The following is a 15,774-nucleotide window of genomic DNA, read 5'->3' as shown; positions in this document are numbered from 1 at the left end:
ATTAATTTTATGTTCTGTTGCCTATACATGTGTTTTTGTTGAAGAGTGTATAAAAGAAGAACACTAAGCTTCTTGAACTGACACTGGAGTGCCATGGGTGCCAGATACTTCGTTTTCAGTTTTTTACAGGTTACGAAATAAATACTGTTGCTACATTCCCAAACTAAATCACACATATAACATTAAATGTTTTTTGTATAATGTAATAAGTACATTACACACATCTCAGAGACACATCTACTGGAAAGGAATTACTCAGTCTCGAATTTATCTTCATTATTTATGACTGTTGTCACATCTCAATAAGTATGACAAAATGATGTACTTTGGTGACGGGCTAATTCTTTATGAATGCAGTTGGCATAATAACATAATACTTAAAATCTAGAGAAAAGGGATGAAGCATCTATATCTGCCCTCCCCCCCCCCCCCCTCACACACACACACACACACACACACACACACACACACACACAGAGAGAGAGAGAGAGAGAGAGAGAGAGAGAGAGAGAGAGAGGTGAACTCCAGTGAAGAACAGTTGAAGGTTTAGGTGGACACATTTACTCTATTTTTGTAACATTAGTTGTTTTGTTTTTCTGATGTCAAATATTAGACACTACACATCAGACAGCCTGAAATTATAGTGGGCAGGCAGGAATGATTACCATGTATCCATGTATGTCACATTTCTGTAATATCAAAGAACACATGGAAGTTAAAAATGTAATCTACACTGTGTGTTTTACTAGCAAAATACCTGAAAGTATAGTTCTGTTAAAACATTATAAACACCTGCACAGGTTCTCATTAACAAAATAAACCTGCATTTAGTCACTACTGTAGCTTTCTAAGTAAACCACCTTTTTCTCATAGTATCTACAACTTCCTGGATCAAAAGTATGTATGAAGGTATGGTTACAACCTCATATGGCTAATCTCCCTGTCTAGTGCAAATTGTATAGTTATATGAACAACTTAAATTTGATGTTGGGTGAATGTCATAGTTAAAGGGGCAATTTAAGCCACAAATGAGAAGTTATTATTGGCACCTGGGCTAAGGTTGGCAGTTTTTGAATGATTTTACTCTGTCATATACAGTGTTGTGGAAGCATCTGGCAGTATTGATAGGCACATAAATAAGAAGTAGAATACTGCAGCTCAACTTCTAAAGTTGCATTCTTCTTGAATGCATGGTATGTGAACAAGTACATGCATTCTCTCATGGCCTAACCAAACTGCAGTACTCGTGAACTGAATGTGTGATTGTATGCTATGCTTTGAAAAAGAATGCATGTTAGAAATGTGTGCTCCATTTTTCTGCACCTTTCTTATGTACCTATGCCCTAGTCAACAGTGGCTCTTCACAGCAAGTGGTTATCTTTACTTATATGACGGTTTCAATTCCACAGAGGAGTATTCTCTCTTACATACTGCAATTTTGCTGTAGCATTTAAGACAAAAATTAGCACACACTACCAGGAAGTGTCTAAAACAACAATCCAGAGTATTCTAAATAGTATATGGCAATCTTAAAAATGAAACTTGTTTATGTTTGTCAGTTTACAACTTTGAATTGTTTTCATGATTATTCTCCCAATCAGCATACTGTGTAAATGCTGCATTGTTGAGCCATAATTTAATGCATTTTAAACACACTATAATCATAAGTACTAAACTCATAACTTCAAGCTCTTGTAACCACCTGGTTTTTCTCACCAGAACAGTACTATAAAAACAGTCTTGGTTTATATATCATGAGAAACTTTGTTGCGCTTATGGTTCTCGTAGCAGTATGTTACCTAGAATCCAAGGGAGTGTTACCCATATTACTGCCTTTCTAAGGCCTCTAGGCCCACCGTTTCTCACTGTAGGAATTGAATAAAAAACATCTGGATCAAATCCTGTACATTCAGCTAAGTTAGTTGGCGATATTATTACTATTACTTTTTTATCTGTTGTTAGAATTCATCCACGTGAGGCAGAAAAGTGATTAGAGCACTATATTTGTAATTTGGAGGAACAGGGTTCAAATTCCTATCCAGCCAGCCTGACGTAAAGGTTCACCTCACTATTCCTAAATCATTTTTGGTGAACAGCACGAGGTTTTTTTTTTTTTTTTTTTTTTTTTTTGACATGGAATTTCTTCACCCTTCCTGATCCAACTGAGCTGGCACCACCTCTAATGACTTTGATGCTGACAGTGCACTAAACTCTTATGTAGACTCCCTCTGTTCATGTTTGTAACTTACTCTTTTTCCCCGTACATTGATGAAATGCAGTGTTTCTTTTAGATGTGTGGAAAAAAATCACACTATAAGCAGTTTATTAGGAATTTTGTATCTGCCATAATTCATACAGTGTATCATGGACTAGACTAAAAAAATATTTGATTATGTTCATCACAGCAGATTATAGGTTGTTTTATTTCAATAAAAGATTCAAACAATGTACAGGAAGCTGAGTGATAACTAAAACTCACAAACCTTTCTTATGTTACTCACAGAAAATTTCAAGAGATTGATATAACAAAATATATTACATAAAATAGAGAGTTCCACAGGAACCATTTAATATGACTAGGAGTAAATAATGAAGTCACACACATGAGATCCAGATCTGTCATTAGAAGAGTCAGCAACTTCAAAAGAAGAGAAAAAAAATCAAACTACTCTCAATGCTACAGGATATTAACCCAGTCTTACTACAACTTTCAGTGTGTTTCTACAATTAATATAAATAATATTTATGGGCCAAGCTACAGATTTTTCAAAATACACATAAAACAAAAATACAGCATGAGAGATAGACCAATGCTACTACAAGACATCAAACATTAAGTGAAATGAAAGTAGGAACTGTCTCAAGCTTTTAAGATTGGCAGTGGATAACTATATAGTGTGGATTCATTACCTTCAATGTTCTTCTTCTTCTTCTTCTTTTTTATAAAAAAGGAGTGTATTTTCAAAGAACACTGCAGAACAAAGGGCTAATGTATACATGGTGGTCAATTACCTATGTACTGGAAACTGCTAGTAACTCTAATAATTAATCATTTTCCTTACAGCGGTAGACTGTAATAACACATTTAATTTACAGCATATATTTGTGATAAAGCCTGGTTCATTGTTGATATTGCAGACAATATTATTAGTAACCTCACACTTTTTGCAGATGATGCAGTTATCTATAATGAAGTACCATATGGAAGAAGCTGCATAAATATTCAGTTAAATCTTGATAAGATTTCAAAGATGTGCAAAGATTGGCTACTTGCCTTAAACGTTCAGAAATGTAAAAGTGTTCTCTTCCCAGAATGAAGAATCATAGTATTCTATGACCATAAAGTCAAAGAATCACAGCTGGAATCAGCCAACTCATTCAAATACCTGTGTGTCGCATTTTGTAGAGATATGAATTAGAATGTGATTACACATGCTGGGTCGTGGATAAAGCACATGGTAGATTTGAGTTTATTGGTAGAATACTGAGGAAGTGCTATCAGTCTACAAAGGAGATGGCTTATAAATCACTTGTGTGACTGTTTCTAGAATATTGCTCAAGTCTGGGGAACATACTACTTGTACACTCCTGTCATATTTTTAAGTCGGGGACATTACGTATGTTGCCTCAACCAGCATATTCACCATACATGGCCCCCTGTGACATCCTTTTATTCTGAGGCCAAAGAGAACCATGAATGGGCGTCATTTTGCCACAACTGATGAGATAAAAACAGAATCGCTGAAGGAGCTTGAACACCATAATGAAAGATGAGTTCCAGAAGTGCTTCAAAGATTGATTGGAAAAAGTGCTGGCAGTAGTATATCGTATCTGAGGGGAATTGCTTTGAAGGGGACAAAGTTGATATTGATGAATAAATAAAGATTCTGTAAGAAAAAGTAAAATTCCCATTACCTTTTTATCACACTGTTGGAGTACCTGCTAAATTCTGTCAGCAAAATTGCAGCAATTATAATGACTAATGGGCAATGATAGTGATTACAGATGATTTTAGCATTAGTGCATAAAATATGTACCACTGTAAGGAACAAAATCCTTTATCATAAGAAATCTGATTAAAACTTACAGAATGTGTAGGCAATTTGTAATATGGAATCCATTCCCAACCACACTGTAGTACTGTGAAAATAAGAACTAAAAATGTGCAGTCACAATGCACAGTGCAGCTTGTATTTACTGTTTCAAATCAAACAGCACAGGGTTTCTAAAAACAACTACAATACTGAATCAGTTCATTATTAGTGCAAATATCTAGTTTTCAACTGCTTACTATTCCACAGTATTCAGCCCTAACAACTGGCAATACATGCAAGCATTTGTCCCACATCGTAACTATTCAATACTACATTGGCACAATGTATTACTTTCCGGTACATAAACAAAAAATTACAAATGTGCACAACTTGTGCGTGTTTTATTAGTGGAAGATGGAGCTGAGGTTCACCACTTATGCTGCTTAATGTCTCACCTCTTGATAAGTTGACTGCTGTCAAGTCTTGTGAGAAATTTTCAATGCATGGTTCTTCATACCATTTGCCTGATCCCACCTAAAACTGTTGGTTTCTACCTGGCAAATCAATATGTACAAATGCATGATATTAATATCTGTCATCCATGAGATTACTTTTAAAATATTACTTTTTTTCATCAGAAACCAGCCATGTTTGAGATGTAGCTAACTGCACTAAGTTGAGTAATTACAGAAAATAACAATCTGTAAACAGAGAAACCTATTGAGAATTTTTATCAAGTTGCTGACTGTTCTGTTACTGTGACATCTTACTCTACACAACAATAAAAGTAAGTAAATTCATATAAATGTATGTGGCAAATAAAAAAACTGAAAAAATTGTTATTACTTTCAGAAAGTCAGGAAGCTCGAAGTTTATTTCTGTTCCTCTTTGATCTTCTAGCCGACTTCTCTGTGCTCTCTTCAAACCTTCATACAACTCTGAAATAAATTTATCATATTGTAAGTGCACTGTCACAATAAATCAGGATAACAAGCAAGTTTGTAATACAATAATTAAATTATGAATGAAAACACACACAACAGTGATGCAATATTTTACAGTATTTATTACTTTCTTTTGGAAACCGGTTTTTGGCTGTTATGCCATCATCAGGCACAAAAGTAAATATCTTTGCACCTGATGAAATATATTTGTGCTTGTTGAAGGCTTAATATCCGAGAACTGGTTTGTAAAAGAAAATAATACATATTGTAAAATATTACACCTGTATCATGTGTCTTTTCACTCGTAATACACAAAGTATCATACCAAGAACCTACATTACAGTCAATCAATGCAATAACAATTAAATGTTAAAGAATGATATTTTGTGACTAGATGTAAAGCTTATATGGATGGAACAACTTGTGTAGTCTAGTTTTAATGTTAACATGGCAGAACTGTCATTTTGCTACTGAGTTGTGACTGTGCTGCAGTACATGATGACATATGACTATGAACAAAATTCAGTAATAGAAAATAAATATTTATAGTTCTCAAGAGATTGGAATTAAGCTGAATATAATAACATGTAACCACTGAAGGATGTAACATTCAGAAAAGTAATCAAAAAATCCCAGAAAACAGTTACCAGCTACTTAATTTGTACAAATACCACAAAATTCAACTATACTTCAGTGATTTGGGGATTGGGGGGTGGAGACGTGGGGGACTGAATTTAGTGTGTTTTGTTTGTAATTTAATTTGCAAGGCTTAAACTAAAATCCTACAAATATTATTGATCAAGCTTCCTATATCAAAGACATAAACCATTTCCTTCTTCATCTCTCAACGGTCCCCTCCCCATACCACCTGGATCCTCACTTGTCACTAATTTCCTGCTGACTCCAAACCACCATCTCATTTCTTACATCCCCGACCAACTATACCTTTATCCACAACTACTCATTTGAGGAGAAGACATATGAACACCTGCAGCATCCTGATGGGCGTACATATGACACCCTCACGTTCCAAACTGTTTATGTACTATCTAGAGGAAATCTCCCTACCCATAGACTGTATGACCCTTGTCCAGTCCACAGTGACTGGCGCTATTTTCCTGTTCTGGGCTTATGGCCAAGGCACACTATTCTCATTCCTCCACAGTCTCAAAACCTTCTCTGTGTTTCACCTGGCCTTCTTCAAATTGGTGTCTCTCTCTCTTGGATGTTGACCTCCACATCTCTAGTGGCTTCATAAAACCCATTTCCTTATCAAGTCCATCAAACATCAACAACAACTACAGTATAACAGCTGCTCTTCCCCTCACGCTGAAAAGTTTGTCCTATACTGTCTGGCCAGCTGTGGATAGTGCATCTGCAGTGACAAGCAATCCCCCGCCTGGTACACTGAAAATCGGAGTCTCCCAAACCTGATCCATACACAAATCTCCCATGCCCTATCTACAGATGCCCCTATTTCTCCAACCCTCCAATGAACTAGCTGAAAAGGATCATAACTCTCACTACCTTAAATCAACTTGGACTGGAACAACTACACATACAGAATAACTCCTCCTCCCTTAAGCCATGACCATAAAAATTTTCCTTGTGTATTTTTCTATAGAGTAAACCGAGAGGGATATGTTTCAAAGAGATAAAAATAATGTAGCAGAAACAAAAACATCTATTACCATCACTTTCAGATCGGCCCTGCAACTTGACACCAACTTTCCACTTTGCAATAAGAGGCGCACGAGTGACAACTGATGATTTACTCTCAGGCTCTTCCTGCTTGTTCATGCCACTCTTCTTGCTTTTCCCACGTGCATCCTACACAGACAGAGAAAATAATATTTATTTTACTGATTGCAGGTAATATCAGTTCTTTTAATACCAGTAATTAGAGCACTGCAGACTCACTACAAAGCAATCATTAATAAATGCAAATGAGAGAATTATTCTTGAATAAATCTTTCTGACTGAAATATCTTATTATGATAAATTGTTGATTTGTGAACAAATGCAAAAGGTAATGTAATACTGAGAAAAGCAGCAAGAGAGCAAGAGCCTACTCATTCACTAGCATACTGAATTAAATGTTTTCGTGTTTCCAGTTGTGCCTGTCCATTTGACGTGGCTGGAAACCTGAGAACATTTTATGCATTCTTGTTTATGTTTGTGTTTGTGACACCATGTGAGAAAAGTGGCTATAAGCGTATTTTCTCCAACACCAGAGGTAACAATAAAGATACCACAAAGGACTCAGTAAATAAAAGTAAAAACTTTTACAGCAAATATGAATTGCTGCTTTGTTTGTATACTTTGAAGAACAACTACAAAACTGTTCGCAAGATGGATTATTTTCTCTGAGCATAGGAAACAGAATTACCACCTAATCAAGTACAGCATAATAATAAGAAAACTAAAAGGGACAAGACGCAGATGAAAAAGAAGAAGAGTTCGAGGAGCTCTTGGACTACGGGATGAAATGTAATTCTAGTGTTTCAGGCCATTGTACAATCCCCCTATAATCCAGAATGATCCTATTCACCAGCACTCACATGATCACCTTCCTCCTCAAACTTTTTTCTTTAACATGAACTACCTGATGTGTCATCATCATCATTATTATTTCTCACATGGTCTACACAAATACTGATATAGATGCAGAAAAATGTTGTAAAAGCAGCAACTTGTATCTCTAGAACCATAGCTGTTACCTAGCATCACACCAATATGGAGACTCATGATCATGCAGTCTACAAAGTGCAGGAGCTGTTTATATGCATGAGATTCATAAGTTTTGCCACAAATATTGCTTTTCATCAAAACTGAAAACAATGTTGATCCAGGAGAGGTAGAAGATGCTCAAGAGAAGAGAAAGAATAAAAAATATACACAACTTTCTAAGTAGCACAACACTTCATACAAAAATGGAAAGTCTGAACAGTTCAGGAAGGAGGTATAACAACAGTGGACGAAAAAGTGTCTACTGCTGTTTCAGCATCATCCTCTGATTCTTTCCTTGTTCTTTTTCTTTGAATACAAAACATTTCCAAGATGACTGTATTCTTCGCCACTCATGCTTAGTTGTGCTTCAACACAGAACTTAATTTACGTTATATGTAAAACAGGGAGAAAATTCTACTCACCCTAGATTTCTCCAATAATCCTGAATCTCTTCTTAAGAAGCGGCCAAATATTCCTGATGAATGTTCAGAACCCCAATCTTCTGACTGAAAATAAAGTAGAACGATCTATATGGTCTGCATTCAGACATGGTAAACAGGTTAGATGGCACCCTGTGTATAACTGTATGAGGTGCATTTCATGCATTAAAATTTTGATGTGAGAAAACAATGATTATATGAATAGGCAAGTTTTATCTGTGTTGATGAATATACATTCACAAGATATTAGTTTCACACAATGTGATTCTTACTACTCTGCTTCTTAGTATTAACTGCACTTCCTAGTTGGAATATGATATGCTCTTATAGCCCATTTAGATCCCATGACATAAAAGAAACCTATTATAACTATAGTTATTAGTTTTATTATTAACCGTAGAGACAACTGGTGTTATTTATATATGTAATTTTGGTTTGTATCATTTCACAGGCAAAAATTTTGCTACGGAAAATTTCAGTCTATTGTCAAAATGACACCTGCTTGAGTCACTTCATAGGTACCCGATAACCCAAGTCAGCTTTTTCTGCCTGTGTTTCTGTATGATGATGCACAAAATTTCACTTTACAAGCACAAATTAACATGGCAAAAATGTTAACTTTTGGAGCGATGTTAACTTTTGGAGCGAGCAAGAAAGATGAAAGTGTTTCAATAAGAAAGTGTTTCCATGTACTCAAGGCAGAAAGAGCAGGACAACAACACAGACAATGAACAATGAAATCTTAACAGGGGACAAAATTTGAAGAGGAACAGAAAAATATATGTAGGTGTGTAACAAAAAGAGAAAGTAAAGAAATGTGAAATAGGGAAGCGGGGTTGGGAGGGAGGGCAGTCAATGTCATGCGATGAGGAAGTGTTCTTTCTTATTTACATTTGATACTGTTCATACTTTGTTTTGGGTGCACTCAGTATTGTAATTTATGCTAATATAGAAAAACAATGATTTATCCACAAAGCATAGCCTGTGAAAATTGACATAAACCAACATCAGTAAACGGCAGAAGTTCAAAATCAACATGTCAAACTAAAGCATTAAATTGAAGGAAATGTTGCTGACTGATGTCCTTTTCTTGATGTTTCTTTGTAAAAGCAGTTCTTGAAATGAAATACAAGGCAATTCAAAATAAATGTACCAATTATAAACAGCTATTACTATTTAATGCAAAGTGATACATCGATAAGCATTATAGAGAATATCAAAGAAAGTTAAAAAATTTTATCATTGTACAAAAGCAGTGAACTGGAGGTTCGTTTATTTTTAAATCTACCTCTTTCTGAATGGTGGACTATAAGTACTGGGCATGATGATACTGTGTTCTTCTCCTGGCCACCTAGATCTCTAGACCTGTTACTGGTGAATTTCATTTTATGGGGTTATGTAAAATTCCTTGTTTAGGTGTCTCCTTTGCAAAAAACAATTCCAGAAACCAAAATGCATATTTCTAATGCATCCATGTCAGTCACCCTACATATGCTTCAGAATATATGGTGTGAAATGGATTACTGCTTACATGTTGTCCATGTGATCCCAGGGAAGACCTACAGGGTATCTATGAAGAAAGTACAACAATTTTTGAACGACAAGGGAGATGAGACTTGTTCTTTTGGGCTTTGTGTGCCTATTTCCAAAGTTACAACTGATATATAGAGCTGATGAACATGCAAATGTCACATGAGGTTGTATTAGTTGTAGAAATTACAAGTAAAATGTAAATTTCGTGTGACTGAGGCCTCCCTTCGAGTCTTTCGACTTGATGCCACTTCGGCGACAACACCCAGTCCCTGAGCGGAGAAAATCTCTGACCCAGCCAGGAATAGAACCGAGGCCCTGGGAATTGACAATCCGTCGCACTGACCACTCAGCTACCAGGGACAGATGAAATTACAAGTGCACGGAATTATCTAACTTGTTACAATATGAAATGTCACAAAAAAATAAATTTATAAAATTTCAAAAAAATTTTATGTTAAAAAGAGAAAGTTTGGATAGAGGTGCTGTAGTTATTACTGATATAAACTAGTGTTGTTGCAAAGATGACCTTAGTTTTCAAACAACTGCCACTTACATCAGAATATTGCAGCATAATGTAACTGAACAATGGAAACTCCAGGCAGGAATATCACCGATGTAGGAAAAGACATTTTGCTACTTACCATAAAAAAGGACATGTTAAGCTACAGATAGACACAATTAAAAGACGTGTAGAGCTTTCGGCCACAACTTCCATCAGCAAAAGAGAAACACACACCATTGCTCAGCCACCTCCAGCATCTCGTGCCAGAATGTGACTATCATGTGAGATGCAAACAGCAGTGTGGACAGGGAGGGGAAGGGTGAGGGATAGTAGTGTATGGTTGGGGAGAGAAATGGAGCTGTCAGGTGGAATGTGCAGGGACTAGAATGCCAACAGGTGCAGCATCAAGAGGTTGTGAAGCAGGGAGGTGGGGGGAAAAGAGCAAAAAAAGGAGAAGAGTGGGAAAGACTGGTGATTGTGTTGACAGAGGGCAGCAAACAAAGAGCAGGAGACAAGAATGGGGAGGAAATGATAGGGCAGAGGAGGTGGAAACTGTTTGGTGGAGGGTGTGGATACAGTATGTTACCACAGGTTGAGGTCGGGATAATTACTGTAGCAGAGTTGTAAGGATAACTGCTATCTGCATAATTCAGAAAAGCTGATGGTGGAGGGGTGATTATACAGATGGCTTGGGTAGTGAAGCAGCCACTGAAATCAAAGATGTTATGTTCAGCTGCATGTTGTCCCGCAGGGAGGTCCACTTTGATCTTGGCCACAGTTTGACATGGCTATTCATCCTGGTGGACAGCTGGGTGTGGGACATACCAATATAAAAGCTGTGCAATGATTACAGCAGAGTCAGTAAAAGACATGGCTGTTTTTATAGGTGGCCTGGCTCCTGATGGGATAAACCTGTGACAGGACTGGAATAGGAAGTGCTGGTTGTGTAAATTGGGCAGGTCTTGCACAAGGATCTTCCACAGGGATATGATTCTTGTGACAAAGGATTGGGGTTGACAATGGCACAGGGATGGAATAGGATGTTGTGGAGGTTGATGAGAAACTTGCCATACACAGCAAGAGTGTTTTTGTCACTGCAAATATTCTGTTCCTGAGTGGCCAGGCTGTATGGGAGGGATTTTGTGGTGTGAAAGGGATGGCAGCTGTCGAAATGCAGGTACTGTTGGTGGTTTTAATGTGGACAGAGGTGCACATGGAGTCTTAAGAAAGGAGGTGTTCAACAACTAACAAGGTGGCACGCTGGGTTGAGCAGGACCACAAGAAACAGCTGGCAGAGAAGGTGTTGAGCTTGCGAAGGAATAAAGATAGGGTGTCTTGGCCCTGAGTCCGCGTAATGAATATATCATCAATTAAACTGAACCAGACTAGGTTTTGGGAGGCTAGGAAGGTTTCCTCTAGATGACCCATAAAGAGGTTGGCATAGGAGGGTACCATGCAGGTACCCATGGCTGTGCCATGGATTTATCTGTATACCTTCCCTTCAAAGTAGAAGTAGTTGTGGGTTAGGATAAAGTTAGTAAGGTGTATGAGGAACAAGGTAGTGGCTTCAGAGCCTGAAGGACATTGGGAAAGGTAGTGTTCAATGGTGGTAAGACCAGCATTTGGGATGTCGGTACATAGGGAGGTGGTGTCAACAGTCATGAGTAGGGATCGAGGAGATACAGGGATGTGGATGGTGAAGAGTCAGTGAAGGAAGTGGTTGGTGTCTTTGGCATGTGAGGCTAGATTATGGGTAATTGGTTGGAGGTGTTGGTCAATGAGGGCTGAAATTCTTACAGTGAGAGCACAATAACCAGCCACAATGGGACATCCAAGATTGTTGGGTTTGTGGATTTTGGGGAGCACATAGAAAGTGGATGTGTGGGGTGTCATAAGGGTGAGGAGGGAAATGGACTCAGGGGAGAAATCCTGGGAAGGGCCTAAGGCTTTAAGCAGGGATTAGAGGTTGTGTTCGACTTCTGGGATGGTATCACTGTGGCAGAGTTTACAGGTGGAGGAGTCAGATAACTGACGGAGGCCTTCTGCCAGGTAGTAACTGTGGTTCATAACAACAGTGGTGAAACCTTTGTCTGCAGGTAGGATGATTAGGTCAGGTGCAGCTGAACATAACATGCTTAATTTCAATGGCTGCTTCACTATCCGAGCCATCTGGATCTTCCCTCCACCACCAGTTATCTGAACTGCACAGACGGGTGTTATCCTTGCTATACATCCTCTGCTCCCATAATCATCCCAGGCTCAACCTATGGTAACATATTGTCCTCACATCCTCCAAAATTTCCACCCCCTCAGTACTATCATCTCCTATTCTCTTTGTTTGCCGCCCTCCACCAATGCACCCGCCCATCCTTCCCCACTCCTCTCCTTTTCCCCCCCACCTCCCCGTCCCACAACCTCCTGATGTTGCACCTGCTGGCATTCTAGCCCCTGCACACTGTGATTGACAGCATTCATCTCTTTCCCCACCCATACACTACTACCCCTTCCCCTTCCCCGTCTCCTCCAAATTGCTGCTGCATCCCATGGAGGTGACGGTCACATGTGCATGAGGTGCGCTTACTTGTGGGTATGAATGATATGTGTTCCTCGTTTGCTGATTGAAGGCTGTGGCCAGAAGCTCTAGGTAAGTGTCTTTTTAATTGTGCCTGTCTGCACTTAACGTGTCTTCTTTATGGTAAGTAGCAATATGATGTACCTGGATAGATAAAAAAATCTGCTCACCAAGCAGTGGCAGGAGAACACACATACAAAGAAAAGTTATTCTTCTGGCAGAAAGGTTAAAGGGGAAGCAAGAGGGGGAGAAGGAAAAGGACTGGAGAGGTTTAGGAAAAGGGATAGAGTTCGGAAAAGTCACCCAGAGCTCTGGGTCAGGGGAGACTTGCGGGACAGGATAAGGAATACTTGCATATGTAAAGCCTTAAATTTATTCTGTTGTAAACATGATACACACCCTAACAGATCCCTGATCAGGTGTTGTCCTGCCCTCAGCTTTCCCTTGCAGCAACTCCTCAAAAACCCTGTTCGTTATTTCATCCAATGTTGGACCTGATTTTGTTTTGTGGACTGCATCATTCTTCCACACTAAAAGAAGAGGGAAGAAAACACTTAAATACAACAATGTTGGTATCAATCAAAGACTATTATTTATATCTCACATAAAACATTGGTCAGAATTAATTAAAAAGGGTTTTGAAAATCCACATAAATCCAATTTAGCGAAAGATGATCACTGACATGAGCATTTAACAAACCTTCGGCACTTCTTGTCAGAACTTGCAGACGTTGGTTGTCAACTGCTAATACTGGTAAATTTAATTCTAGTACTTCATTTTCACTCATCTAAAAATTGGAAAATAGATGGAATTAAAAGTGGCGAAATGAATAAACACTGTAATTCAACATGTAGGTCTAATATTCACAACATATTTCATTTTTCAAACTAAGTCATCTAGAACTCACAGCAACTGACAAAATAACTTACAAGACAGAGTGTAACAAGTTCCACATTGTAGCCATATTTATGTAGAATTGGCCTTAGAACTTCACCAAGAGATTTTGAAGATTTTGCTTTCACACCCACTGTTTTTCTGTTGGGTAGATCGAGTCGAAATGAAACTTTCTGCTCCACTTGGACTTCTTTTCCACCAAGAACAGATGATTCTTCATCCAATGGTACAGGCTATATAACATCAATAGCAATAATTAACACACACAATACCTCTACACAACATACAGTACATTAGTACAATAGAAATACACGTATAGCAAGTACAGGACAATTTTCACATTATTTGGCTCTCAGATCTGCTATCAAGTCACACTGTGTAAATGTTCATTGTGCCTTAACTGTGTGACCAATTCTTAAATTTATTGTACAATATTTACACTCCTATGAGCCCATTAGAATAAAAATAAAAAAACATGAAAGGCATTCTTTTCGAAATGCCTAATATTCTGATGAGCTATTACAGCTTTGTAATGTAGATCTTACTGTGTTGTAACAAGACACTCTCTAGTGTGATTAAACAGCAGCAGCTTAATGCAATAGTAACATCGCACAGCCACAACAAACTGGACTTTGACAAGTTCATTTAGACATTTAATATTTTTTACTTATATTTTGCAAGGTTTGGTGAAATAAGTGCTCTTCACCTGCCATGAGCTAGAGCAGAGTACGTGAAAGAAGATCCCCGACAGTTGCAGAGGGCCTGCTTCACGTGTCTACCTCAACCAAGCACGTAACACAATTTTGTGTATATCTCTTACAGCAATGCCTCAGAGTATTCACAGCTCTATAGATGACTATTCTTTTTGCCTGCTGCAGTTCATGCTTCGCAGCTGAAAGCCAGCAAGAGCACTGCCAGCTGTCGGGGATCTTCTTTTGCTGACCCTACTGTAGGTCCTGTGTCCTAAGCCTTATTATCTTAGGGAAAAAAAAGATAATTTAAAAATACAATATTCATTGCAGAAGAATGTTATAACAACAGTAAGTGACGACACATAATAGTCTCCAGACATACATTTCACAAACAGTTTTAAAGAAATCTCTTAAAAGTGTAATTTGTTCCATTTCCAAATATTGTTGAATCCAATAGTAATCTAAAATTAATAAACATGCTTCAGTTTGCTTTTCTGTCAGATATACGAGTGGGTCACTCCTGTTACTATCAAACTCCAGACTCTCAACAATCCTACAAAATGGGTTGTAGTTGGAAAGATTTCTTTAAAAGTTCTTTTTTTAAAATAAACTCAAGCATTTTTCAATGTTGTATTCATATATTACATGACCCCAGTCCACCAGTTTGCATGAATTGTGTCATGTGTATTGAAGAAAAAAAAAACACACAAACCCACACACACACACACACACACACACACACACACACACACACACACACAGGGCCACATTTTGTATCATTTGAATTACTCATTTCTACTATTGCCAGAAGTCATCTTCAGATCTAAATTTAATTACTGTCAATCACAGGTTGACATAACGACATGCAAGAGTCAAAAACTGTTAATCTGAATATATATAGAAAGTGACCCAGACTTTGTTTGCCATTTTTGTCATATTAAACGTGGTCATCATGGTGCCTTCAGACTTTATGTCTTCAATTATGGAGTGTCCTTATTTGTGAATTACAAAGACAATAAACTGAATATACATCCTATACTACATGTAATCAAGAAATCAAGAAATCAAAAAATAGCACAACAAATAAAAATTTGAGTCATTCTGTTTGCAAAATGAGATGTGGCATTTCAAACATATAATACAGTACTTTTAATTACTGTGTCACTCATTTCCATTCTGTTACACCGAATCAGGAAAGGTAAAATAAAGATATTATCCTGTCTCTATTGTACTAAGCAAATAGGCTTAACAGTAGGAAAGTTCCCTTCTCTGAACATATTAAGATGTATTACTTTTGAATGCATTATGGGAACAGCAGTGATCAATGTCTTATAAATATTTACTATTAAAAACAGTCCTGATCACGATTTATTTCTCAAGAGTAGTGATTCTCCAACAGAAAGAGGTTCCTACTCAATGGTCTGAAGATGAC

General features: G+C 37.6%; 1 protein-coding gene across 6 annotated transcripts in view; it reads right to left on the bottom strand.

The window, feature by feature from the left end:
- The window catches only part of LOC124616175 (regulator of G-protein signaling loco), a 252,994-nt gene that overhangs the window by 4,703 nt on the left and 232,517 nt on the right, over positions 1 to 15,774 (bottom strand). For 5 of the 6 annotated variants that reach the window (XM_047144462.1, XM_047144494.1, XM_047144479.1 and 2 more), the window contains exons 7-12: positions 13,686 to 13,883; positions 13,456 to 13,543; positions 13,155 to 13,285; positions 8,131 to 8,214; positions 6,670 to 6,808; positions 4,881 to 4,972 (exon numbers count right to left, since the gene is read on the bottom strand). In XM_047144462.1, coding sequence (XP_047000418.1) covers positions 4,881 to 4,972; positions 6,670 to 6,808; positions 8,131 to 8,214; positions 13,155 to 13,285; positions 13,456 to 13,543; positions 13,686 to 13,883 — 732 coding nt within the window. Of the gene's footprint in view, positions 1 to 4,489; positions 4,589 to 4,880; positions 4,973 to 6,669; positions 6,809 to 8,130; positions 8,215 to 13,154; positions 13,286 to 13,455; positions 13,544 to 13,685; positions 13,884 to 15,774 lie in introns of all 6 variants that reach the window. The other variant, XM_047144471.1, reaches the window with a different exon arrangement.

The sequence above is a fragment of the Schistocerca americana genome, chromosome 1 (assembly GCF_021461395.2).
Source record: "Schistocerca americana isolate TAMUIC-IGC-003095 chromosome 1, iqSchAmer2.1, whole genome shotgun sequence".
Lineage (NCBI taxonomy): Eukaryota > Metazoa > Arthropoda > Insecta > Orthoptera > Acrididae > Schistocerca > Schistocerca americana.
This window is presented reverse-complemented; position numbering and strand designations above follow the sequence as displayed.